Below are 27,694 nucleotides of genomic sequence, written 5' to 3' on the forward strand. Positions count from 1 at the left end.
AGAATTTTGCAAATTCATTCACGTTATTTTAAATGGACAATCATCATAAACTAAGCTGTTTTCAAACTTAAACAGTACATAAAAACCAAACAAAATCTAAAACTGTTTATTTTTAAAAAGTCTAGGCATATGGACAAGAATAATAATAGAAATACATGCGAATAGAATTTTAAATTTGAAGTAAAAACAAGAATTAGAACAGACCAAAATAAGCGAAAGATTTGAAAAAAAAGACAAATCTGAAAATAAAGCATCAAAATAGCTAATATCTCAAAACCTTCAAACTAACAATTTTGCAAGGTGATCAACAAACTATTTCATTAGGATTGTAGAATAGTAACAATTAAAACAGTAATAATTACAAAATCTACACTGCTGCTAAAACTAGGGCTTAGGCATATATATATATATATATATATATATATATATATATATATATATATATATATATATATATATATATATATATATATATATATATATATAATTATCAATGTGTGTATTAAATTTTTTTTTCGTGGGTAGAAAACAAACCTCTAGAGGAAAAAAGAGGGAGGGGGAACGGGAGACAAACTTTCTTTGGGCAGTCAAACACTAGTATGTAAAAATTCTGGTTATTATGGTGATAATAATATTGAAAAACAAAGACATGCTGTTCTTAATTTGACTAATAAATATAACCGACAAAAACTGAGATACCGATTGACTTTCATGTAGTCTAATGTAGATGGCAGTTGTGAGTTATCGATTTCAAAGTCATTTTACTTTAGCTTTCTCACCTCTGCTATAATCTTTCCGTGATAGCTGTAAGAAAGCCTAGTAAAGTTACACAAAAAATTGTTTTGAGACAAAGCACGGAAAGGGCACACATAGAGAGTGCAGTAGATCCCTCATTCTCTAAAATCCGTACGATTTAATAGCCTAAGGACTCAACAATTATTAAAGATTTAATTGCTTTAAAGATTTAAAAATCTAATTAAATATTTAACAGCCTTTTAAGGACTCGACAACCTTGTTGTCAGAAAGAAATGTCAAATTTCAGAAAATGTAAACCTTTACTAGAGCCCACAAATTATTTTCCATTAAATTTCCTTATATTTTGTAATAAATTACTTGACATATTTACCATACTGTCGAGGGGTAAGTGAAAAATGACCCAAGGGAGCGTACCGGAAGCCAAAATTTGAATAAAAATTAGTTTTTATGGCACCTTTTTTTCAAGGGTAGAGTAATACAAGGAAATCATTTCCTTTCTAGGTGCAGAAAAGTCAAGTATGGTGCACTTAGCCCAAAAGTGTGGAAATCAATATATCAGTCACAAAATTAATCACTTGCAACTATCTTCATCCTAAGACTGCAGAATAGAACAAATTCACCCCCCCCCCCTTACAGCCCATAATTGTAAAAGGACCACTTGTTTCGCCACACACCGTCCACAGGTGTTAGTTATAACCTGAGTTGTGTCTAAATGATTACTCTACTTAGTGAAGATGGCGTTTGAGCTCACCTTAGCGGTCGATATTCAGGCTTCAAAATACAGTTCATAACCGAAAATTTTGATGGGACAAGAAACAGACACCGTTTAAATGAAAAGACCCCAATTTGGCAGTCCTCTCCCATCTTTACTTATAATAGCACAACATATCGCGTCTTTTGGTTAACGAATATTTTTGAACAAAAATAATAACATATTCAAATCCTTAATGTTAACGTGGGTTCCCGAATGTATCTTAACCTTATAAAGAAACTTATGAGATAAAAGTTTTTGAAACTAAGTTATTAAAACTTAATTGTTTACTTTTAGGTCCGATTTTGTGAAATTCTAAACACCTGCGAATGAAATAGCAGTTGAGACGGCTTCGACATGTGCAGAATCATCCGTACAATCAGACTCAAACAAGCAAATTTATTAAGGGGGGGGGATCACACAAATAGAAACAAATCTTCAACAAATAGTAAATCAGAAGGGATATGTAAGAAATTAAATTGAGGGGGTGGGGGTCACACAAATAGAAACAAATCTTCAAAAATCAGTAAATCAAAAGGGAGTGTATAAGAAATTATATATTATAGTTTGCATATACTATATATTATAGCTATATATATTAAATATGAACTATTACATAGAGTTCATATCATATATACAATATAATTATCTATTGTAGTTACTAAATAATTCACAAGGAGGGGAAGAAAATCTTGACGTCCTTAATTAGGATGAAAGAGAATAGGCCAATTAGGTCCCATATGGGCTAAAACGATAAAGGATGAGCATTCAGTGGTAGGTCAAAAATCCAGAACTACTTGATGGAAAAGCTGCATGACCAATATACGATGAGCCGTGTCCACTGCTCACTGATAAAAGCTAAGAGCATCTAACCCAGTGGCGTCATTTGGGGGTGGGGGTGGCCACCCAAGATTTTTATCCCTCCCCCCCCCCTTTTCCCCCTTTTCCCAGTTTTGAAAACTACCTGATCTGGGGTATTTCTTTTTTAAATACCCTTTTTGGTATTTTCGTTCGAAAAATTGAAAAAAAACGACAAATTTACCCCCTCACCCTAGATATTGAAAAAAAACATTTACCCCCCCCTCCCTAATTTTATTTTAGTGAATTGGCGCCACTGCTTAAACCAAAAGATGTATCAGTTAAATTAGTTTGCTGTTATGCTAAAACTAAATTAGATATAATGCAGCAGTTATGGCAGGATAATTTGCATATAATTTAGTCGCAATTTAATCATAATTTAGCATATGAGTGAAAGAATTATGATTCAGTTACGTCAGGGCGGTTGGAGTGCGACTGATTTGAATTAGGCTTCCTAATAGGTTCTCTTTCCTTTACCGCTGAAACATCCAAATATTGAAACAGAGACATTCAAAAGTTTACTTTTTTTAAATGTACCTATCCAGAAAAATTCCATGATTAAATATGCAGATGCTAATAAAAATAGGAACTATATTTACTGTCTCTAAACTTCACATTAAAACTGGTTTTATCAATCGTCACGTTATATCTTAACAGTATCATCCACTTTTTTAATGTCAAAATACACAAATGCAAAAAATACGAAACATTTTTGGAACTGGCTAGAATATGAACATGGCTCTACAAGAACACTTAGAACATGGCTCTACAAGCATAGAATTTAGTTTATCTTACTATTTAGCTAACAATAAAAATGTAGGTACCCTGGGGTATTTAGAAATATTTAGACCCGATATTTTATGTTTGTAGGATTCTAGAGTCTCTCCCTTTAACGTCAAAATTAAAATCAGCCGCATTCTTATCCATCCAATCAACAAAGTTTTGGCCTGCAGCAATAGTCACAGCAACTAGCGCCATCACATCACTCTCTGCTTCATGAGCGGAAGGTATTGAGTCCTCAAAATAAAAATGGTAGAAATCACACAGTTTACTACTTTTCGGCTTTTTGTGTTTCTCTTGAAAACCCTGAGCTCCACGATTCCCCTCATCACCTATGTCTTGGAGTCTTTTCCGAGTCATTTTAATAGAGTCACAATTCAGTGTGCCACTTGTATCTTGAGCAATATTTAATTGCCCACTACCAGAAGTTTCAACAGCTTTAATATCCTTTAATAAGCTGTCAGCTTCTTTTGTTGGAGTGCCACTGTTAGCAGCACCAGAATTTTCAAAATGTAACTGTTTTCGAGACTTTGGAGAATCAAACTTGTACGTCCTAACGCGAGAACCGTTAGGTGTTGTACATTTTGGTGTTTTATAAGACTGGTCAGGCTCTTTGGCTAAAGTGTCTCCAACTGGAGCAGCAGGATTATCATGCTTTTTTGCAGAATTGAATCCGTCTGTTTTGACATCAATAAGAACATTGGAAAATGTGTCATTTGCTGTTACTGACCTGGAAGTTCCTATAGATTGAGCACTGTCATTTACGATAGGATTTTCAATGGCTGTGTCTATTTTAGACTTTGGGGAGACAAATCTATAAGTACAAACACTATTTCGATTGCGTTTAGGGGTTGTACACTCAACAGTAGTGTGTGCACTAGCTTTTCTGTCGCTTTCAGATAACGTCCTTTCAGATTGTTGTAAATTTGTATTAGCTTTGCGTAAAAGTTCTGCCCTACCAATGAATTCGTCCGCTTTTTCAATTGTATCAACAAGCAGTAATTCCTCTTTTACATCAGTTGATGCATTCCATTCCGAAACCGAAATTTCACGATTTTCTTTCATAAGGTGTAGCTGACCAACCGATTCGGCCAGCTGAGTTCGCGGAGTCTTTTCTGCTTCTGCCAGCCTTTTTTCTTCGAATTTACGATGGAAAGACGTTTTGGTTGGAGTTGAAACACGTTCAAGTTTCGGGACCGGTTTTTCATCCTGCACTTTCTGTAGACCTTTACTTCGCGTCACTCTTGGGGAATGGGGAACATCTTTCGAAGAGCTACTAGGAACTGCTTCTTTAGTAAACTCTAGATTACTGTTAAAACTTACTTCTGCAGTGGTAGCAATCTCTAACTGTTGTAGGGTGCCAGCAACCGGAAAAATGTTTTTATTTTGTCCATTTAATCCAGTAACCACTCTCAGGCCGGTCATTGAGTCACAGCACAGAGCACCGGCAACTAAAGCCTAAGAAAAGACATGAATTGAAAAAGTATGAAAAAAGAATAAGGAAACAGAAAGAAACACCAGCAAAATACTTAAAAAGCAAAACCAAAGAATTCCGCAAGCCAGAAAAGAGCAGAGACTGGCCAATTTTATGTTTGCAAAAACTTTAATCTTTATCAAAATTAAATAAATGCCTAAGTGTATAGTTATATACTTGTAATTTTTCTATAAAGCTTCCGAGAACAGTACTCCAAGAAATATTGTTGTAAATTAATCTTATTAAATAGCAAATTTAAAAAGTCAACGGATTTTGCAAGCCAGAAGAGAGCATTGTATATTTATTTTGGTAAAAAAAAAAAAAATACATAAGCGTATATAGAGTAAACACTTGTCATTTTTTTTTATAAATCTTCCGGACACCCTACTTCCAGAGAAATATTTCATCAATTCATTTTTATCAAATAGCGAAACATAAATCAAATAGTGAACAAAAAAAGCAAAACAGACGAATTTTGTAAGCCAGAAGAGAGCCGGGCATATTTATTTTGGTAACAAAAGTTAATTTTTCTAAAAATAAATAAATAAATGCATAAGCGTACATCGTGTGCACAATCGTGTTTTTTTTTAATTTTCCGAACACCCTACTCCCAGAAGTATTTTTATCAATTAATGTTTATCAAATAGCAAAATTTAATCAAATAGCAAACTAAAAAAGCAAAACAGACGAATTTCGTAAGCCAGAGGAGAGCCGGGCATATTTAAACCCGGATTTCACAAGCCAGAAGAGAGCCGGGCATATCTATTTTGGTAACAAAAGTTAATTTTTTTTAAATAAATAAATGAATGCATAAGCGAACATCGTGTGCACAATCGTGTTTTTCTTCTTTTTTTTTTAATTTTCGGAACACCCTACTCCCAGAAGTATTTTTATCAATTAATGTTTATCAAATAGCGAAATTTAATCAAATAGCGAACTTAAAAAGCAAAACAGACGAATTTCGTAAGCCAGAAGAGAGCCGGGCATATTTATGCCCGGATTTCGCAAGCCAGAGGAGAGCAGGGCATATTTATTTTGGTAACAAAAGCTAATTTTTTTAAAAATAAATAAATAAATAATCGTATATAGTGTGCACACTAGTGATTTTTTTTATAAATCTTTCGAACACCCCACTCACCAAAATATTGTTATATTAATTTTTAATCAAATAGCAAAACTTAATCAAATCGTGAACTTAAAAAGGAAAACCAACGAATTTCGTAAGCCAGAAGAGTGCCAGGCATATTTATTTTTGCAACAACAATAATATTGTTGTAATACAATAATAATACCAAAAACAAATAAAGGTATAAGCTTTTAGTGTATACTTACATACTTGTAATTATTCTCTAAAGCTCCGGAGCACCCTATTTCCAGATATATTATTATCAATTAATCTTATCAAATAGCAAACTTAAAAAGCCAAACGAATTTCACAAGGCAGAAGGGAGCAGAGAAAATTTATTTTTGCAGCAAACGCTAACCTTTATCAAAAATGAATAAATTCGAAAGCGTATATTGTTTACAGTTATATACTTATGAATTTTTCTAGGAAGCTTCCGAGCACCCTACTACTAGAAATATTTTGATAAACACACGAAATGTTTTAAAACTGAAATTTTTAAGCAAAAAATTAACGTTTTCAAGCATCACCGAAATCTATGACTCAGAGGGCTCCAAATTTTTCTCAATATTAGGATAATCTGAAGTTTAAGTCCAAGTTTTTTTTTTCTCCAAATTTTCCATGGACTACTTGAAAGAAACCATTTTTTTCTTCGCCACTTCAGTAGCGTTCTTCGTAGCAAAATGCTACCGTTCACCATGCGTTATTGTAATATATAATGAGTACATATAAAGTCAGCTGTCTATTTATCCATTAGGGGGGGGGGGGTGAAGCGAAGTGAAGAAATGAACCTTTAGGTATAAAATAATGAGGAATTCATAATTTAAAAAAAAGAAGAAGCAATTTTCAGAACAGAGTGATGACAGTGGTCGGGTTTGGCTCTGAAATTTTGAAAAAAGGGTACTGAAAAAAAAAAGGAGGAAGATTCGTTAAATGTTTTCCAGAGGAGTAGTCTACGGACTGCTTTGGTTACCTGTTTGACTGACCGTATTTCAAACAGTAATTTGCACGGAGAATGTGGTTCTATCCCGCTTTCTAGGACCATAATGAGAGAAAGGTTAAGATAGCTAGGACACCTTCTGCAGGTGAAAGACTATAGGTTGCCAAAGATCGTCCTTTTCTGCCAACCATCTAGGACCAAACGGAAAGCAGGTCATCCTCGAATGGGGTGGAAGGAGGCCGTAAGGAAGGATTTACGGGACATTGGAATTTCTCGGGAGGGTCTAAAGAGGGAGGTCTTTAATAGATTGGAATTGAGGAGGACCGTGCGTAGTTGTGTTGACCAAAGCCGGCTTGGTGCTGCAGTGAGTTGTTTCATAATTTTTTTGTTTCGAATAGTCCTCAGATATCCCTGACCCCTGAAAAACTATAAGCTTTATTTTGGTTCAATATATGAATGAACGAACAAATACAAGAGGCACAAATTAACGTGATGCTTTTTTATTTTGTAGACTTATAAAGTTTTTAAACCAAAACTGCTGATACGTTTCCTGACGTAGAAAATAGAACTGAAATTAGAAAACACAAGCTCTTTACTGTTTACCATTTACTCTAGCAGTAAACTTTTCTAACCAAGTTCTCATTCTTATATGTCTGAATCGACGTTTCCACGCCTAGGACATTTTAAAGCAAAATTATGAACATTTTTTATGCTTGCAAAAAGTATAGGTGTGGGAAAACACACCAAAAAAAAAATAAGAACAATTACACGCTCAAAAGGGTCTCCCAATAAGGTACGCTGCAAAGTGAGAGAACCCAAAAGAAAAACAGAAAACGGAAAATGATAGAACTGACGATAATTTTGGTAAATTAAAAGTTAATGAAAGTTTTGATGAAACCTATCCGCTCAGTAAAAAATGTAAAAAGTCATATATACCAAGCTCTCCCTATGAAAAATATATATTTTTTTTTATCTTAAAAAGCTCAAGTAAAAAGAAGTAAAAAAGTGAGAGAAGAGAAAAAAAGTAAGAGAACGCAAAGAGACTCTGAGAAAAGTGTGAGAATGAAAAGCAGCTAATTCGTTAAATGTAAAGCCGTCATTTACTACTTGACACTTATTAAATGTACATAATGTGGTTATTGGGACTGTCAAACTACCATCCCTAAAAGTGTGGTCCATCCGTACGCTGAGAAGTGCGAGAATGGAAAAAGAAAACGGAGAGAACCGACGTTAATTTTGGCAAATTAAAAATTTATCCAAATAGTAATGATGCAAAAAAATTATATATATCAAGCTCTCCACATGACACTTAACATTACCCTCTGTCTTAAGAAGCTCTAGTAAAAGTAGCACAAAAAGTGAGAGATGGCTTGTTGAGATATAAAATGTCTCCGACGTCGTCAAATTTCTATACATGCATTTCAACTGTCTACACATTGACAACTAACGTCTCTGATTGGCTAGCCTTAGCTAAACTCCAAAAAAGTTTAAATACATTAAGCATCAGAGCTAACCCAAGCTAGATCTGGAATTTTACGAAATGTTATTATGAATGGATTTGGCACTATCCAAATGTTGGTTTTAGCTAATCTCAGTATTGTCAAATCTTATTCCTATTACTCTCCCTTTCCCTCACTTTCATCAGAACTTAAATAATTAATTCATGGAATCAAAGACAATTTATATGTTAAACAAAACAAAAAAAAATCAATCTTTGATTACTCTCTTTCTTTTCCTTTGAGTGTATAATTTATATAACCAGTAAGTATCTAAACCTATTCTAATATAAGATCTTTTGAAACTGAAGCTTTTTTTTGTATTTCTAAACCTATTCTAATATAAGATCTTTTGAAACTGAAGCTTTTTTTTGTATTTCTTTTGATTTTTTTTAATTCCTAAAATCTTATTCATTAAACTGACAAACAAGATCAGCACAACACAAGGACTGGTTTGGACAAGTTTCCCCACTGCATTACTATAATCAGAAATTGTAAAATTTTCAGTTTTAAAACTTCCTGAAATTGAAAACTATACTTACTGGTTATATAAATGTTACACTTTAAAACAAATAATGACCTTCATTGCCTATCCGTAGCTGAATAAAAAAAATCGATATCTGAGAAATTTGACGATATCTCAACCAGCCAAAACTATCCAGCCCGATCAATCTTATTAGGAACCGGTCTAACATCAAATTTGTCGACTGTAGAGCGAAATATAACAATCATAAATGGCCAATTAATTCTAGTTTTTTTGGGGAATTTAGATAGGGTTAGCCAATCAGCGACTTTTATAGTCAATCCATAGGTGTATAGAGAAAGACTGTATAGAAACTAAACGATATAGTAGAAAATTTGGTACTTGCTAATTAAACGAAACACACCCAAGAAGTGAAATTTTGGTTACTCCTAATGAAATATGACCTTTGGTTTACATAATAATGAAATTTGGGCTATATATTTGCACAATATGGGTGGGAGGGGTGTAAAGTATTTGGACAGCGCCCCTAATCTAACCTAACACCCCCTCCCACCCCTATATGTTTTGCTATATGTGCAAATATATAGCCCAAATTATACAAGTCCAATGCATTCTATTACCCACCAATTGTCTTTGTGACTATGAAACCGGTTTTCTGAAGTCTAACCTAAGCGTAATTCTGGAGTATGTTTCGTATAATTAACAAGTACCAAAAAAATTTTTGCTTAAACTTTTTAAAATTTTAAAATTTTAAATTTTTTAAAATTTTTGCCTCTAACTATGAGGGTGTCTGGCATTTGCTAAATCAGCGCGATGAATCTTGACATCCTTATCGATCAGCTTTGTATTCATCTAACTTTCTTCGAGGCTAAAGCGTTGTTAATCTAAAATAAATTTCTACTGAAGTCTATATATTGAAAGTTTAAAATAATAGCCAAAAAACGTTATTTTTTTTTCTTTGGACTGGCGTGTACAGCCTTCATCATTAAAGATCAGCCCCTTATTCGTTAAGCCCTTAGTTAATTTTTAATTTTACAAGATAGGCTACTGAAAAATAATTTTAAGAAGACGAAATCGCTTAGGTTAGGAATAAATGAAAGTGAAAGATAATGTTGGGTAAAGATAAGATCGATCATATGAACAGCTTCATTTACCTAGGCAGTAAGCCTAGGCTAGTAACCAAGACTCAAGGGTTTTTCTACAATTGAAAGAAACTAGGGATAATGAAAGAATAAGTCCGTAAACCAAGACTAGGAGACTGGAAATTACAGTTATGACATTGGTCAAGCATGGTCCTGAAACACAGGCGCTTGGGGAAGATCGAGCGGGATTTGTTAGATGTTTTCTAGAGGAATTACCTAGAGATTGTTATGTGTACCCATTTGACCGATCTTATTTTAAACAGTAAGCTGAGTGAAAAAAAATGGTTATGTTCTGCTTTCTAGGCCTATAATGACAGAAATGTTGAGATGCCTAGAACACGTACTGCGGATGAAGGATTGTCAGAGACTGTCCTTTTAGGCCATCCATCTAGAGCCAAACAAAAAGCAGGGCGTCCCTAAATATGATAGAAAGAAATCGTAAGAAAGGAATACAACGATACCGGAAATCTATTGACAGTGAAAAGAGGGAAGCTGTGAACAGATTGGCTTGGAGAAAGAGCATGCACACTGTGTTGGCCTTAGCTGTTCCCTCCTCAACGCCCCGCTCCTCATGCTAAAGTTTTTTACTGTTATAAAAAACAGAGTTGAGAGAAAGAGTCAAACTTTAGCGTTAAGAGCGGAGCGTTAAGGAGAGAACAGCCCCTTTCACATGCAGAGTAATTTCTGTTCATTTTAAGTTTTAAGGTCGCTCCTTACTTTCAGTTAAAAAAACTTGTTTTTTTATTTAATTACTGAAAGTCATGTGTAGTGGCGTCATGTGTGCTTCAGTGATTTTTTAGTAGTAATAAGATAGTCAACTGCTTGTATAGAAATGCATACATAATTAGAAAAACTACTTTAACACACTGCAAGAGCTCGCCTTCCCTTTTTGCCTATTAATGTGTAAAATTAAATCCAATTAATTGATTGATATGATTAAATATGATCAAATATTTGTGCCAATTAAATACGTTGCATAACCGTTTCAGCCCTCTTTCCAAGACAGAATAGCGCAGATTACAGATCTGTCATAATAACCCCAAACTGAAAAATATCACCATGTTTTTCTGTCTTCTCTTAAGATAAAAAAAGCCTACCTTTTCATTCATGTTGAGATGTCCTTTCAGAATGGGAAAATCAAACCGATCACCATTGTGGGCAATTAGGCAAAATGGTCTTTCAAACTGATTAAGAAACTGATAGATGGCGTTGGAGGTTGCTCCATCAAATGGGCTAAGGTGCTCAAGCTCAATGTTTGATAGACCTGTAAGAAAGGAATGTTGTGTGCTGCAATTCAAAAGAGGTGAAGCTGCAAGAGTGATTTCAAAGAAGACTCTGGAATTGAAATACAAAAAGAGTCAAGACATTAACATTTATAATTTGTTGCGGTGTGTACACAACTGGATCAACGCTAAAGGCTAAAAGGCGCACTGCATCTACATCCCAGGCGACTGAGCTCGCAGAATCACACCACTAACCCTCACCCCACATCAGAGCTTGGATACCAGAAAAACTAGGATTTGAACCTGCATGACAAAAAAAACAGAATTGCAAATCCAGTGTACTATCCACTCCACTAAGGACTCCTCGGGATAGTCCACTAAGGACTATCCACTCCTCGACTCAGAGCCAACAGATACAATTTCTCTATAATATACTTTAACATAAACAAACCCAGTACATGAAATTCAACTGGAAAAGCGCATCTAAAATCAAATTATGGAAAATATTCCCACTTAGAAATTTTTCAAAAAGTGCCACTACAGCAAATTGTAAGGAATGTTACTTTATCACTTGCTTTATTTAAATTAAAGTAGATTAGTGGTTGAAAGTCAATTTATATAATTTAGTCGTAATTGTAGCAATAAGTGCTTACCATTTTCAGCTGCCTTTCATTCATATTAATTTTAAGTTCCCATTAAGCTTATCTAATTCAAATCCTGTTTATTTATAAAAAAAAAAAAAAACACAAAAAAAAGCAACAAGCCAAAACTTTATTTTTTTTTCGCCACACTACGTTACATGCAGAGAAAAGGAAAAAGAAACGATCAGCAGAAATAAGACTTTGTTCATATCTTGCTCATTGTTAACTGTTCATTTGTTATTTTATTTATTTGTTTTTGTTCATTGTTTTATTGTTATTTTATTTTTTTGTTCATTGTTATTTGTTCATTCATGTTTGTTCATTGTTACAAGTCAATTGACGGTAGTTTGGGTGTAGATGCTGCCGCTTTGTCGAGGGAGTCCAGATTTGAAAGATGACAAAAGAAGGGAGAGGATCTTTCGGTGAATAGAGTGGTTCAAAAGGGACAACTAGAAGTTTTGGCTGACATTTTGACAATGATTAGATAGAGTTTCAAGTTTAAAGTCATTAAAGCAAACAAATAAGGATAATACCAAAGGAACTGAAACTAAGTATTAGACCTTAAGACTTAATATAGGCTATGCCAATAATACACGCAAAAAAAAGATTTCTTAGTCCTACAAGATATTGTGATTCCAAAAAGTTCCAAGAAACAATAAAAATATTAGTCAAAAGGCCTAATTTATCAATTGAAACCAAGATATAAGTTAAGATGTCGTTTGTTTTGTTTTAAAGCTGCATATAGTTCATCTTTTTGTCTGTTTAGAACAATGCCTCCCCCTTTCCTAATAGGGACAGCGAAAAATATCGCCTTGTGTTAGGTCGTTCTTACTGAAAATTATGAATTCACATATTTTAGGTTTGAAGTTAGAATATTGGCTCTTTGACCTAAAGAGTCTAATTCAATAAAAGTTTTACCTTCACATTTGCTACCATATCCTTCCATAGCCTCTGATGTGGTCCTTAGGACAAGTCGATCAAAATATCCCCCGTAAACAGGGACAGGACAAAACACGACTTGACTTCTAATTCCATACTAGAACAACTGTTAATCCTATTCTTCGTGCCTAAACTATTGTAATACTATTCTTGTACATACCACTAATCAACGTAATATACCTATCTGGTATACCATACAAGGATACGGATAGCTAAACCAAATACCTGCATACAATCTGTAAAACTGAGGACCAAATAGCTTCATACTTAAATTCTATATTCTACCTTATAACTCGATCAAAATATGGGCTTCCCGGATTATACTAGGACTCGTATTTGGGGAGGGGTACTAATCTTTAATTATCTCTTGTAGGCATATTCTCTATTTTTTGTGTTCTCTTTCCATGGAGTTTATTTTTAAGAAAGAACATTTCTTAAGGCTTATGGTTTCTTAGTTTTTGGTGCCCGGGGCCCTTTCATTTAGCTGTTGCCTGTGCGTATTCACAAGATTGTCGCGCGTTGTTCTTTTGTAAGGTGCGCTTATCTGTGTGGATACTTAAAAATATAAAATACAAATAGTGTTAAAATTTCAAAAATCGTAAATTATGGTCTGGGGTCACGAATGGATGTTCAGTGTAACTAGGATATTCCTATGAAATAGCCCATAAGGTGTTGATATTAGACATCCAACTAAAAGAACTAAAAAAATAGCTTAAAATTGTTGTATATTTCTTGGTAGATGACAACAACAATTGTTTTGAACAAGGTGATATGGAGGAGAATTACTCACAAATATGTTGACATCAGGTGGCTAAACGCACCCGACCACCTAATTTTGTGATACTAAGTAAATGGCATCTAACGAGTTTTGATTGTCCAATCCTAGTCTGAGCAAGTTTTGATATCCTAATCTAAAACAAAAAATCTTTCTAAATGCTCAACTCCTTTTAAATACCATAGTGCAAGCTAAGTTACCTCAATAAACAATCTTCATTGTTCAATAGCTGGTTTTATTTATAATATATAATTGTATTTCAGTCAGCATGACAGGGTAACATACAAGGCCAGCCTGCTCTGAACATGACTTTTTAATAGCTATTCAGCTTCTAATTATTTTTGGGATAAATCAAGTTGACTCCATATGTTCTTGAATTCTGACTAAAGGGATAGAATGAAGGATAACCCATTTTTCTTTTGCAAACACATATTAGACTTTTCTATAACACAATATTGATTCGGCCAAGCTATGGCTTTCTATTTGGAACGACTGTGGTCGTCCGAGAGCCAGCTTAAATAATGACTTGAGGCTCCGTACGAAACAGAAATTTAACAAGGAACTGATAAACCATAAGTTAATACTGATCCAGAGAAATGTCATCCATATTGCTGAAGACCCCTCCAAACTCTGGACGTACAGAAAGCCTACCAAAGCCCAGAGTGGTAGTGCGCCGGAAAAAAAATGGGTTGAATATTTTACGAGGGAATTCAGTGCTCCCGACAAAAACATAGAGAAATTTATCTTAAAAACGGCTTGACCTTGTTCTCTGTCTGGGGTAAACGATCAGGGGTAAACAATGGCCACCATGAATTTCTACCAGCTGCTGCTTTTAGAGAAGAATTATTGGGTTCTTCCGCCCTTTTAAGGTTTATGAAAAACTTTGGAATACACTGAGTATAGATATCAAGGAAATAGGTAGCCTTGGCCAGTTAAAGTCTGATTTACGTGTGGAGTTGCTCGGTAGGTAGGCTTTTGAAACAGATTATCTAAAATAAATTTTACATAGGTTATTCATTTGTAATATTTATGTATTTTTTTTTTTTTTTTTTTTTTTTTTTTTTTTTTTTTTTTTTTTTTTTTTTTTTTTTTTTTTTTTTGTCTTGGGGTCACGCAAGGTAGTGTATTGTTTATGTTTTTTTTTTCGGTATATGGTCTCATTCTCCATATTTTCTTATTCTCCATATTGTCTCTTTATTTTCTTTGAATTTAGCACAGCCTCGCAAGCTTCGCTTATGTTGTGCTATTGATTAAGAAATGTTTATTTCTAATAAAATTGTTCTACTACTATTACTACTACTACTACTACTTCTATGTTTCCCTGTCAACAATCTAATTTTGTGACTAGCTTATTGCTGTGACTTGGACCAAAAGGACAAGATGCTTAGGTTATTCAATATATAATTTTCGGATCGATCCATTCATTCAGACAGAATTATGAATATCCTTGACGTATATACGTTCTAAGATTACGCTGGCTATGCATGATGTTTGAAAAAAATATATAATTAAAGAATGACTGAGAAAACAAGGGTGATTTTCAGCAATTGGGAAAAAAACTAAGCGAAAAGAAAAAAGTAGATATTTCAGCAGGGACCTCTGTCAGTGCTAAAAAATCAGGCAAACCCCACACTAACCTTTTGAAGTGAACATTAACAAAGGAAAAGGGACGCCAAAACAAGCATGCACAAAGCCAAGCCAGAATAAATGAAAGACAATTCACAATTTAAATTGGACAAGAATTACCTCCCTAACGATTAACTTAGCTGGTCTATTGACCTGATTTGTATTAGCAACAGTCAAACTATCTTAGTTTCAAATGAGAAATAATATTACTTGATCCTTTTTATGTAAGTTACCATAAACTGGTTGATATGAATGTCTCCAGTACCTCTATTAAAAGAGAGGTATCTATTTAGACCCTGCTCTCATAAACACTAGGGAGTGAATCCTTGCCCAATCAAATTTGCGAATATCTTTTCATTTATTCTGGCTTGGTTTTTATTTGTTTGTTTCAGTGCTTCTTCTGCTTTTCTATTGTTCACTTCAAAAGGTTAACTTTTTTTTCTTAGCAATGAGGAAGGCTTGTCGGAGGTACTTACTAAAATATTTGTTTTCGTTCTTTTACTTTATCTTTTTTTCCACCGGCTGAAAATCACCCTTGTTTTCTTGGTTATTTTTAATTGTATATAAATTTTCTTGGATTTTGTTGAATTTAGACTTCTTCTTAAAGTGACCTAAATTTGGTTAAAAAAACAGAATTATTCCCAATTTTACATGTTTTGGAAGCTTTTTCAATTTAATTTTCAATCTAAGAAAAATACAAAGCTAATTTCAAACATGTAATTCAGCAGATGGATAAAGCCAAACCTCAGTTGTTTAATGATGGCAACATTGTCATCTTATGGTAAATAATTCAAACAGCAGGACTGCTGAAAATAGCTTCCATATTATTATGAAATCCGAATTTGTTTTCATGAAAAAAAATACTTTTGATCTCCAAAACACTTGTCAGTCTTCTGCATTTTTTTTTTTTAATATCCTTGGAAACATTGATAATAATAAAATAGGTCTATAATCAGCTGGGGAGTTCAAGGGAATTCCCATATTCTAACCTTGATTAGCAGACCTATCATCATATTCTTCCAATTTTCTTCAACTGCAAAATCACACCCTACACCTAAAATAAAAAACTCCCGGAGGGAGCATAAATGTTAAGCACTAGACAAAACTTACCTGTCATTTCTACAGCTTTGATATCAATATTTTTCAACGGGTTCATGCAAACACTAAACTTTGAAAGGACACGAGGCTTTGCCACTTCAAGTAGCTTGTGAGAGGGGGCATTGGTAGCTTTTACTTCTTCAAATTTCTTAATTCTGTCCATCAAAATGTCACGCGTCACAGCAACAAAGCAAATTTCCGTTATCCTTACTGGATCACGTAGTCCAGTCGTCTCAAGGTCAAAGAAGACAAATGTTTTGATTTGGTTGACAGGCTCTTGCACTTCGAGACTAGCTGTATAGCTGTTCATACCAGAAGCCATTGTGGATGAGCATAAATGTCTACAATTTCTACCTAGAAAGGAGAAGTATTTTGTTCAGTATTTTTCCCACAGTCACCAATTTTTTGTCTCCAACTGTTTTCCTCTCCTCATAAGGCTAGCAAAAAAAAAACTATTCAAATTAAAAACTGGAATTGAGCTTAGAGACTACTTCAGGAGTGTCCACTCACGAAAATTCATTACGGCAAAATATATGTTTTTAAATCTAGGGTAGAGTAGTTCTGTAGTTTTTTAATGGAAATACCAGGTATTTTCAAAAAAGGACGGAAATCTAGGAACTCTTGTTGATCACTGGATCCAGGTTGATCCCATGATTATACAGTCTCTTGCAATCTACGTCTAGTTGTTTAGATTTTCATACCACAAGCCATTGTGGATGAGCATAAATATCTGGTTTCTACTCCAAAACTAGGAATTTCAGTATTTTGTCAGAAACTACGGCGATTATTGTCCGGGAACTCGAGAGGGTTACACTGTTATTCCTCAATATGTTAGATTAATTTGGAGAGTGGAGATACCAGTAAAAGCATAGGAGGCAAAATCTTTGCTAAATTTCAAAATGGTTGTGCCATGTTAAAAAATTTAGGGTTGAAGAGGAGGGAGGTCTCCAATTTCCCCTCTCTACTCTCTTCTTGTACTCATAAGGCTAGGAAAATAAGTATTTTAGCAATAATAGTAATAATAATAATGATAATAATAATAATAAAGTTGATGTTGAGCTTAGAGACTACTTCAGGAACCTATACTTCACAAAATGCAGGAAGGACAAAATGTCTTTCTAAAATCTAGGGAGGGACAAAATTTGCAGCTTTAAAAAATGAAAACACCAAATAAGATATTTTGAAAATCAGAGGGAGGGGAAGAGTAAAACAATCTTGGGGGTAATTGTTGATCACTGGATCCAGGTTGATATCTGGATTATGTAATTCTATCATCTCAAGGTCTAAGAAGACAAATGTTTTGATTTGGTTGACAGGTTCTTGCAATTCAAAACTAGTTGTATAGCTATTCATAACACAAGCCATTGTAGATGAACATAAATGTCTTTAATTCTTACAAAGAAAGGAGCGGATAATAAAAAAGTGCCTTCCCTTCAAAACCCAAAGCCAGAGCAATCATGAAATTTTTTAGGCATAAGCTGATAAAAATAAAATGAAAACAAAGAAATAGCGGAAACAATGAAAAAATTAAGCAGAGACAGAATTTTTTTTTATCATAATTTGAAACATATTAACATTGGCCTGTAAAATTTCAACGGTATGTATTTAAATATAATTCCTTTGTGGTGCAGTTAAATATTTTGCCCCCCAAGGTCAACTGACAAAAATGAAAATTCCTGGATTTTATTTTGTTATCTACAGCAAAACATTAGGTGATTCTGTAAAACCTGATTATAAAAAATACATAAAAGGAGGAAACATCCAAAATAAGTAAAAATTTATTAATCATTTCTGAACAGCATATGATAAGGCAAATACAGATGAAAAACTAAGTTAGTTGAGAGTATAGAAATTAAAATGGAGAATAGATTCTGTGGCAGATTAGCCACATTTTTAGTCACCAAACCGTAAAGACGTTATTTGTAATTCTCATTTATCAGCAGACATATGTACATGAATTAATTCAAGGGGTAGAAATGCATTTCTGGAAGGCCCCTTTTATCAAAATAGCTTTAAAAATTGAATTAAGACAATTATATTAATTTTCATAAAAAAAAACAATGAAATTCTTTATGTAAGGCATCCAGGGTTTAGATTAAACTAGAAAAAAAAAACATTCTATCAATTACTTAAGAGATATTTTTTGCAGCCCTGGAGAAGACTCAAAATCATCTGAAAACAGCTGTTCTTCCTCCCAGCCTTATGACCTAGAAGTATGAGAAATACCAAATATTAGAATAACCAGGGTGACAATTTGGTACACTTAAACATAGAATATTAAAAAAAAGAAATACTAAATATTACAATAACCAGCATGACAATTTGGTACACTTAAACATAGAATATTAAAAAAAAGCAGAGAAAGTTAAAAAAAAACTAAAGTGAAACTAAGGTCAGCGTTTATTAGGCCAGCAATATAGAGCTGACCTAATAAATAGATTCCGCATTGTTAGAATGACCTTATAAATAGATCAGGTACAGTAGTACTTGTAAACACCAATACAAAATATACCCACCAAGTTTACAGAAAAGATTAGGCCAAAACTCTTTATCTAGCCGAGTGTGGAAGACTTGGGACCCACTTCCATCAGAAACAGTTGCAACTATCATAGTCCAGTCTTTCAAAAGTAGTTTAGCCTCTACAGATTTCCACACTAGGTCTTATCACAATTCGTTTTGAGAATATTTTTTTTTGTATTGGTTGTCTTTGTGACCCGTATGTTTTCATAGAGTGTATTATTTTCATAGTGTTACATGTTTGTAACATAGTGTCAGAGAGTGTTTTTCAGCACTGTCATAAAATTTTTTAACGTTCAGTGCAACAAGCTTGGTAAAGCTTACTGCATTTTGGAACTAAAAAAAAAAACAAAAAACAATTCAACAAATGGACAGCAATCAAAACAGCAATTAGCAAAAAGTAGATGAAGAGTAGAGGGCTTGGTTGTCTAAATCAACAACACACTCTCTGTATTACCTTAAATCGCACTTGCTAGCGATATGGACAAATCCAGTGTATGCCAGTTAGTGATGATGGGGCTGCGGGACATCTCCTGCATCCCATTGAGTGAGCCATAGTTTTGCTGCCAAGTCCTTGTTGACATTTGATTTATAGCTATCAATTGTTTAAGATCCCAGTGTTGTCTCACCTAGGCCATTCCACAGACTTATGATTCGATTGTAGAAGAAATTGTTTCTTTTCTTGTCTTGGCATGCTTGTAGAACAGCTTTGCTGAATGACCTCGGGTACTTGAAAATAAGGCAGGTTCATCTTTTTCAACTTAAACTTAAGCAACTTACAGGCCATTATCATATTGCCTCTATGTTGATGGTATGTCAGAGATGGCAGCTTCAGGCTCTGAAGTCGACATCCATACTCTTTATCCTTGAGAGCCTTTATGCATTTCGTTGCCGGTTTCAGAATAGACTCAAGAGCCATCTGGTCTGTTTCATTACTTGGCGTGGCGATGCACAACGCACATTCCATACTCCAATCTAGGTCTCACCAGGCTTTTATAAAATTCTGTCACTATTACTGGGGATCTACTGGTAATTGTATGCTTGATAATACCAAGAGTCTGGTTAGCCCCTGCTACTGCAGCTTGGGCGTGGTAAATTTGAGATCTTCATCAACAACAACCCCCAAATCTCTATCTGAGGTACTTTTGGAAATCGGTTGTCTCTAATCAGATTTAAATAACATTTCATATTGCCACCATGATTTGTTTCTTCCAAAATGTGGAACCTTGCACTTTTCAGCTTCTAACTCAAATCTCCAGTCTAGGTCTGACATTATTGAGGCTGCACCCTGCTGTGTGTCAACAGGACCAACAAGTGTTGAGTCATCAGCATATAGGCTAAATTTATTAGTCATGTTTTTGGAGCAATGTAGATATTGAAAAGTGTATGGCCCAACCCAAAACAGTTCCTTGAGGCACCCCACTAGGGACCTCTGCTATTTCAGAATAGAAAGATGTATCACCCTCACCAAAAACTCCGACCTGCTGCTTTCTTCCCTTCAAGAAGGACATAATCCAGTCCACCACATACTCTTCAATACCAATTTCCTTCAGTTTCAAATGGAGCCTTTGATGGCAGACTTTATTGAAGTCTAGCAGAAATATATCAACTTAGACCCTTTGGTGAAGGAGCTCAGCTATATAATTATATGAGTAAATCAGATTTGTTTCAACCCATCTACCTGGTCGGAATCTGTGTTGATGTTTTGATAGAAGGTTATTTGTAACCAAATGTTTGAGAATGGCAGCGTTTACATTGCCTTTGAGGATTGTCCCCTCAACAAAGGTAATACTGATTGGCTGATAATTGGGAGTTTTGCCCCTGTCACCTCTTTTATGTGTTGACAAGATATGGGCAACTTTCCTGTCCAATGGTATGACTTTGGTGTCAATAAACTTTTGGAAGAGCCTTGAGAATGGCAGTGCTAATTGGGCGTGGGCTTCCTTTGGGAGTTGTGGATGAATCCCATCTGGCCCAACAAACTTATTTTGATTAAGCTTTTTAAGCCGAGATTCAAGCTCAGCCTTAACCACTATTATTGGAGATATGTTAGCGTTAATTACAAAGTCCGGAGGAGTTGGGAAGGGGCAGTGTCTGCAGGTGTGAAAACTGATGTAAGCTGGTGATTCAAGGCATCAGCCAATTTTTGACAGTCATTTGACTGGATTCCATCACAAATCACCTCATTAACCGTGTGCCTACCAACCTTATGTGCAGAGGCATACTTCCAGAACTTCTTGGGGTTAGTTTTTGAGGTAGCACTGATGGTCTCCTCATAATTCTCAATCAATTTTCTGGACACTGCTCAAACTTTGTTCCTTGCAGCTTTGAATTTAATTATGTAGTCAGCCCTATTAAAAAGGTTAAAAGAAAGGAGGGGGGATGGTAATTACCCAAAATATTGGATTGAGTTATATACATTTTCTGGGTTGGATTTTCCTACTGAATTGAGTCATTAAGTACCATCAGTCTATTTTTCATCAAATAATTGGTCTTCAAAAGGGATAATAGCTCAATGTTTTTAAAGGACAATCATTGTCTGCTAGCAAACCTTTACAATGAAGTATTCTCAAACCCCTAAAAAATCCTATACATTGCACCATTCTGTGAAATTTTTACAAAATCAAAACAGTAAAAATCCTTCTTCTCTTTTTTTCTGTTTCCCAAAACATTAACAATGGTTAGCACTCTGGAACAGAATTACACCAATACTTAAAAAATACAGCATTGAAGACCCAAAACTTGCTACCTCCCATGTTAATAAAAAACATTATAAAAGCATATTTGATCATGGATTAGGCCCATTTCTAGTGCAGTAGCTTTGTTTGTTTGTTTTAGAGTTTTGTGTATGTAGCATGTTTAGTTTCTGTTCTTTTACTACTGCTGAGAATAGTAATTAGAAATGGATCCAAAGTATGATAGGAAGTAAAAGCTAGCTATTCCAAAGGAAAATCAACTTTCATTTGCTGGTTCCGAAAAAAGTCCTGAACCAGATTTAATGGCTGTGAAAAGCAGCAATGGATTGAATGCCTAAACACCTGCAGTAAAATATAAACTTTTACTTAAGATATCAATCACTAGTGACAGACAATGGTGCAATCCAATCTTCAAATACCCTGGTCCACCAGGAAAATCCCCTAAATAACTGAAATTTCAAATTTAATCCAATCATAGGTTTCTAGTGCTATGGCTATTGCAGATACATTTAATGGCACAGCAGACAAACTCAAGCAAGATATTGCTGCAAGGACAGATGAAGTCAAAGACCAGATCAAGAACAATCTAAAGAAAGACATGGCTGAAGAATCTACCCTTCTAGAAGTTAGAGAACATGTTGGATATGCAAGATGTACAAAACACCTAACATGAACAAAATCTATTAGCTTTCCCCTTGAAGATGAAGTCTGGTGATTTTTTGTAGACAGGAGTGGGATAGAGACAGGAGAAGCCTTGATTTGCTTATTTATGTTGTGCCTCCACAACCAGAAGCAGACAACAATTATTGGGAGACTAGAAAGGCATACATTAACAGCCAAAAAATCTCAAAACCAGCTGCCAAGAACCAATTCATAATTGGAACACAGTAGCAGAGACTGAGGACTGAGAAAAGGAACACAGCTGGAAAATTAGTCCCTATACCAAAGACACTACCATATAATATTACAGTTAGCAATGCACATCAGAGAAATCTTTTGTTTCCTTCTCTAGGAATATACCTGATTCATAGTCAACCAGTTGCTGATCCTAAGCTGAAACTTGAGATTTTCAGTCAACATTTGCATCTATTTTTCCCCCACCACCTATATATATATGATGTGTCACATAATATGGAACCTATTCTGATTAATGATACAATAGCTCTAAAGAAAATTATTTCCCTCAAAATTAATAATCTGCTGGTCCAGATGGCGTCCAGATCATCCTCCATGAATGACAGTCTTGGGTCAACCTCTTTCCTTACTATTCAAATTATCATCAAATTTTTCTAGACTACCTCTAGATTGGAAAACAGCCCAGATCATTCCAATATTCAAGACAGGTAGAAAGGACCTTGCCAAAAATTACCAACCTATTAGCATGCCATAAGCAGCTGTTTACGTTCTTGAAAGAATTTTATTAAATAAAAAAAAAACAAGTTTTTTTAAATGAAAGTAAGGAGCGACATTAAAACTTAAAACGAACAGAAATTACTCCGTATATGAAAGGGGCTTTTCCTCCTCGACACCCCGCTCCTTGCGCTAAAGTTTTTTATTGTTTTAAAAAGTAGAGTTGCGAGAAAGAATCAAACTTTAGCGCAAGGAGCGGGGTGTCGAGGAGGAAAAGCCCCTTTCATATACGGAGTAATTTCTGTTCGTTTTAAGTTTTAATGTCGCTCCTTACTTTCAAAAAACTTGTTTTTTTTTATTCAATTCCTGAAAGTTTTTGAATTAATGCATGTCTGATTTTGGCTCTCCGTACATAAATTACTAAAATGAAATTTGCATATTAATTCTTTTTTTGGCTAAATGGCTTTCTCTTAGTTTTGATCAGACGATTTTGAGAAATAAGGGGTGGGGAAGGAGGTCTAGTTGCCTTCCAATTTTTCGGTTACTCAAAAAGGCAACTAGATCTTTTAATTTTTAACGAACGTTTTTATTAGTAAAAAAAAACGTAACTTAAGAATTAACTTACATAACAAACGTACATAACTTACGTAACTTACGTTACGTTTTATCCCAATTCTTTAAGAATGACCCCTGAATCAGAAAGGCCGTAGAATAAATAGTTGAAATTATTTAAAAAATTTTTAGCATAAAGAGCGAAGTATTTATCTCCTCCTAAATACCTCGCTCTTTATGCTAAAGCATTTTTAGAACCCTTCATATGCGTAATAATCTCTGTTCGTTTTAAGTTTTGATGCTTCTCCTTACTTTCAATTGAAGAAACTTTTTCATGTTTATATTTTCATTGTTTTTTTTTTATAGTAATGCTAGAAAGTCCTGCGCCCTTTTCATTGAATTTCTCTTCCCCATGAAATACTCCTCCAAGGAAAGATCCTCCCATATAGCCCCCTCCCCTGAACCCCACACCCAAACCCAAAAAATCCCCCTGATAACATCAGTACACTTCCCAGTAACCATTACTGTATGTAAACATTGGTCAAAGTTTGTAACTTGCAGCCCCTCCCCCAGGTACTGTGGGGGGTAAGTCATCCCCAAAGACATAGTTATTATGGTTTTCGACTATGCGGAACAAAATGGCTATCTCAAAATTTTGATCCGTTGACTTTGGGAAAAAAATGAGCGTGGGAGGGGGCCTAGGTGCCCTCCAATTTTTTTGGTCACTTAAAAAGGGCACTAGAACTTTTCATTTCCGTTAGAATGAGCCCTCTTGCAAAACTCTAGGACCACTTGGTCGATACGATGACCCCTGGGAAAAAAAAAAAAAAAAAAATAAAAATAAACACGCACCCGTGATTTGTCTTCTGGCAAAAAATACGAAATTCCACATTTTTGTAGATTGGACCTTGGAATTTTTTCTATAGGGTTCTCTGATACGCTGAATGCGATGGTGTAATTTTCGTTAAGATCCTATGACTTTTAGGGGGTGTTACCCCCTATTTTCCAAAATAAGGCAAATTTTCTCAGGCTCGTAACTTTTGATGACAAAGACTAAATTTGATGAAACTTATATATTTAAAATCAGCATGAAAATCCGATTCTTTTGATATATCTTTTAGTATCGAAATTCCGTTTTTTAGAGTTTCGTTTACTATTGAGCCGGGTTGCTCCTTACTACAGTTTGTTACCACAAACTGTTTGATAATTGATTCTGCAGTTTTTTGACAACTTGAAGCAAACAATCTCTCACACAGCTCACAGCATGGCTTTCATTCTGGAAGATCTGTTGATGCCAATCTCCTTGAATCATATGACCATAGCATTATGTTAATTGATACAGGTGTGCATGCTAACATGATTCTGCTTGACTTTTCTAAAGATTTTGACAAAGTTTGTCACAAGCAACTTGTAATCAAATTATGTGCAATCAAGCTTGAAGAGAAGTTCCTGCTCTGGGTCCTCAATTTTCTGCATATGCAATCTCAATGTGTTCAGTTATTTGATGACTCTGGTAACCATATTCTTTCTTTGTCTGTGCATGTTTTGAGAAGAGTTCCCCAAGGAAGTGTTCATAAACTTTTTAATATCTTCATCAATGATGCTTCTTCCACTATCAGCAGAAAACTAATGCTCTATACTGACAAGCTGAAGCTCATTGGACCAGCCTTGTCCTGTTAAGATCATGCCCTTCTACTAAGTAATATTGGACTGCTTGATCATTAGGCTGAGGTTTGGCTTTTCAAATTTAATGTTGTCAAGTGTCATGTCATTCAATTTGGCTAAATGACCCTTATCACTCTTATTTTTTCTCATCTCATCCACTTTCCTCTGTAAATACTGATAAAGATCTTGGAACCACTATTGATAATGAATCAAAATTCAGCACTTATGCTAAGAAGTCTGCTGCTGGTGCTAATTAAGCATACTCTTTCCACTTGTTTGCCTGGTCATCAGTCTTCTGTATAAGGGATATGTACACCCTAAGCTTGAAGTTGGAATTTCTCTTGCCTTTCCTTATTTTAAAAAAGACATAAAAGGGTTAGATGTTGCACAGAGACATGCCACCAAAGTGATATCTAGCATGCAGGAACTTTCCTACCCAGCAAGACTAGCAAAGCTGAAACTCTCAACACTTGTATACAGAAGAAAGAGGTGATGTCATTTTGACCTATAAGTTAATGAGAGTTAATACACTTCCAGCATTATTTCCCACTGTTGGGTTTAACTCAAGAACTGGAGGTCATCAGTTGAAAATTATTAAACACCCTACCATATCCAGAGTCTGCACTCAATTCTTTTCCTCAAGAATTTTCAACAGTTGGAATAGACTCACTGAAGAAACTGATACTGCCAAAAATGTGGACATCATCAAACAAAGACTGGGGGCTGAGTGACCCTCTAGGGAGTGAAAACTCAACTGGGAAGCTATGCATCAGCACAGAGCACCTGGTCACTAAAGAATCTCAAATACAACTCAACTTGTGAACTCTGGAGCTCTACAAGGAGAAATCATTAGGTTGCTTTAATCTACAATTTAAGGTAGTCTCATTTACAGTAATAGTCTGTCAAAATAATGGAAAATTTGGTAAAATTATAGCAGTTCATATAACTGGCTTTCTTACAAAGTGAATATACCACTGATGCCTTTTTTTATGCTCTTTATGAATATAATAGTCTCTTCTACTTTAAATTGAGATTTAAGCACTTTTTGAGCTATTAAAAATGACAAATTTTCAAAAAATTATGACAGTTCATATAACTGACTTACCAATGAAGAAAACATACCACTTAATGCCTTTTTTATATTCTTTATGAATATAATAATTGCTTCTACCACAAATTCAAATTTAAGCACTTTCTGAGTTCTTAAAAATGAAAATTTTTTATTAAAGTATGACTTATTGCTTGTTTTCCACAAAATAATACTACATTTTCTCAGTGCCATCTTTTCAATCATTTTGAAAAAATAATACTACATTTTCAAAGTTAAAATTATTTATAATAAGGCTAGTTTAGGTTAGGTTAAAAAGTGCTTAAATATGAGTTTAAGGTAGAAGCAATTATCATATTCATAAAGAGCATAAAAAAAGGTACCAAGTGGTATATTCATTTTAGGCTATAGGAAAGCCAGTTATATGAACTGCTGAAATTTTACCAAGAATTCATTGTATATATACAATTTCAGGATAAATTTTTGCACATTAGGATAGGGGGACAAGGTATAGTATGCTTCCAACACAAATGTAGGCCCCTAAGTTATATTTTGATTTAGGATACAATTTTGATTCTTAAAGATAGCCTATGTCTATTTCCTAGCTATCTCATTAGGCAATTTAACCCGCCATACACTGATACTGAAATTTTTCTTTTCAAAGAAATAAAAAAAGGAGAGACAGCAGTTTGCCAACACCACCCAATGGTAAAACTGGTGTAAACAATATTACTGGCTTTCATATAAAGTGAATATACCACTCAATGCCTTTTTTAATGCTGTTTACAAATATAATAATCGCTTCTACCGCAAATTCAGATGTACCTCTTAAAAATGACCTATATATGGGGTCATTACAAGTCTGTAATAGTTTAGAAACAAATTTGGACTATATATTTGCACATCAGGGAGGGTAGGGGTAAAGCATAGCATATATTAAATACACAAACTAACCATTGCTGTTTTTTTTATGTGTTTGTGCTGTTGCACTGGTGATTTCTCTTCTCATTCAAATTTGATGTGCACACATTAAAAAAAAAGAAGCAATGGTTAGTTTACATATTTAATATATGCTATGCTTTACCCCCCCCCCCCTGATGTGCAAATATATAGCCCAAATTTGTTTCTAAACTATTACAGATTTGTAATGACCCTATATAGCCTATAGGTCATTTTTAAGAGGTCAAAAAGTGCTTAAATCTGAACTTGCGGTAGAAGCAATTATTATATTAGTAAAGAGCATAAAAAAAGGCATCGAGTGGTATATTCACTTTATATGAAAGCCAGTAATACTGTTTGCACCAGTTTTACCCACCCAACATCACACTTAGTTCCAGATTCATTCCTGGTTCCATTTACTTAGCTTAATTAGACTACTATTTAGACAGTAAAAACAAGCTTATTTGTAGCCTTGTCATTTTTTTTTACTATCTGTCTCATGAGTAATCTAACCAAACATGATAGGGTAGGCCAACCTTACTAAATTAGCCTAGCCTAAAGTTAGAATGCTGGGCTGATCCTAATAGAAAGACTAATTTTCTTTTAGCCATGATCATTTATGAATTTTTTTCCATTGCTCGTTTAATATTTTTCAATCGCTATATCAGGGTTACCTTCAGTAACAGTTCCAGTTCCAAAAAGTAACAGCCTGGCGCGTTTTCAAATTTTAAATTCAGCATTCGTTCATCATAAATTATTTTAACAGATGTCACAAACTACTACGCTAGAAACTACGGTAATACTGAGATGATCATCCGGGA

General features: G+C 34.5%; 1 protein-coding gene across 2 annotated transcripts; it reads right to left on the reverse strand.

Annotated features, from left to right (window-relative positions):
* Window positions 1-90: 90 nt before the first annotated feature.
* On the reverse strand, window positions 91-27,653 carry LOC136036059 (uncharacterized). 2 transcript variants are annotated; one of them, XM_065718017.1, is made up of 5 exons: window positions 27,548-27,603; window positions 18,236-18,313; window positions 16,119-16,460; window positions 10,902-11,068; window positions 91-4,603 (listed from the first exon to the last, which is right to left on the reverse strand). In XM_065718017.1, exons 2-5 carry the CDS (start codon window positions 18,276-18,278, stop codon window positions 3,224-3,226), a joined length of 1,932 nt encoding a protein of 643 aa, XP_065574089.1. In that variant the 5' UTR covers window positions 18,279-18,313; window positions 27,548-27,603; the 3' UTR covers window positions 91-3,223. The 2 variants fall into 2 exon arrangements, with proteins under 2 accessions (XP_065574089.1, XP_065574090.1); XM_065718018.1 differs by lacking the exon at window positions 18,236-18,313 and having other exon boundaries at window positions 27,548-27,653.
* Between the last annotated feature and the right edge of the window lie 41 nt (window positions 27,654-27,694).

The sequence above is a fragment of the Artemia franciscana genome, chromosome 15, assembly GCF_032884065.1.
Source record: "Artemia franciscana chromosome 15, ASM3288406v1, whole genome shotgun sequence".
In the NCBI taxonomy this organism is placed as follows: Eukaryota; Metazoa; Arthropoda; class Branchiopoda; order Anostraca; family Artemiidae; genus Artemia; species Artemia franciscana.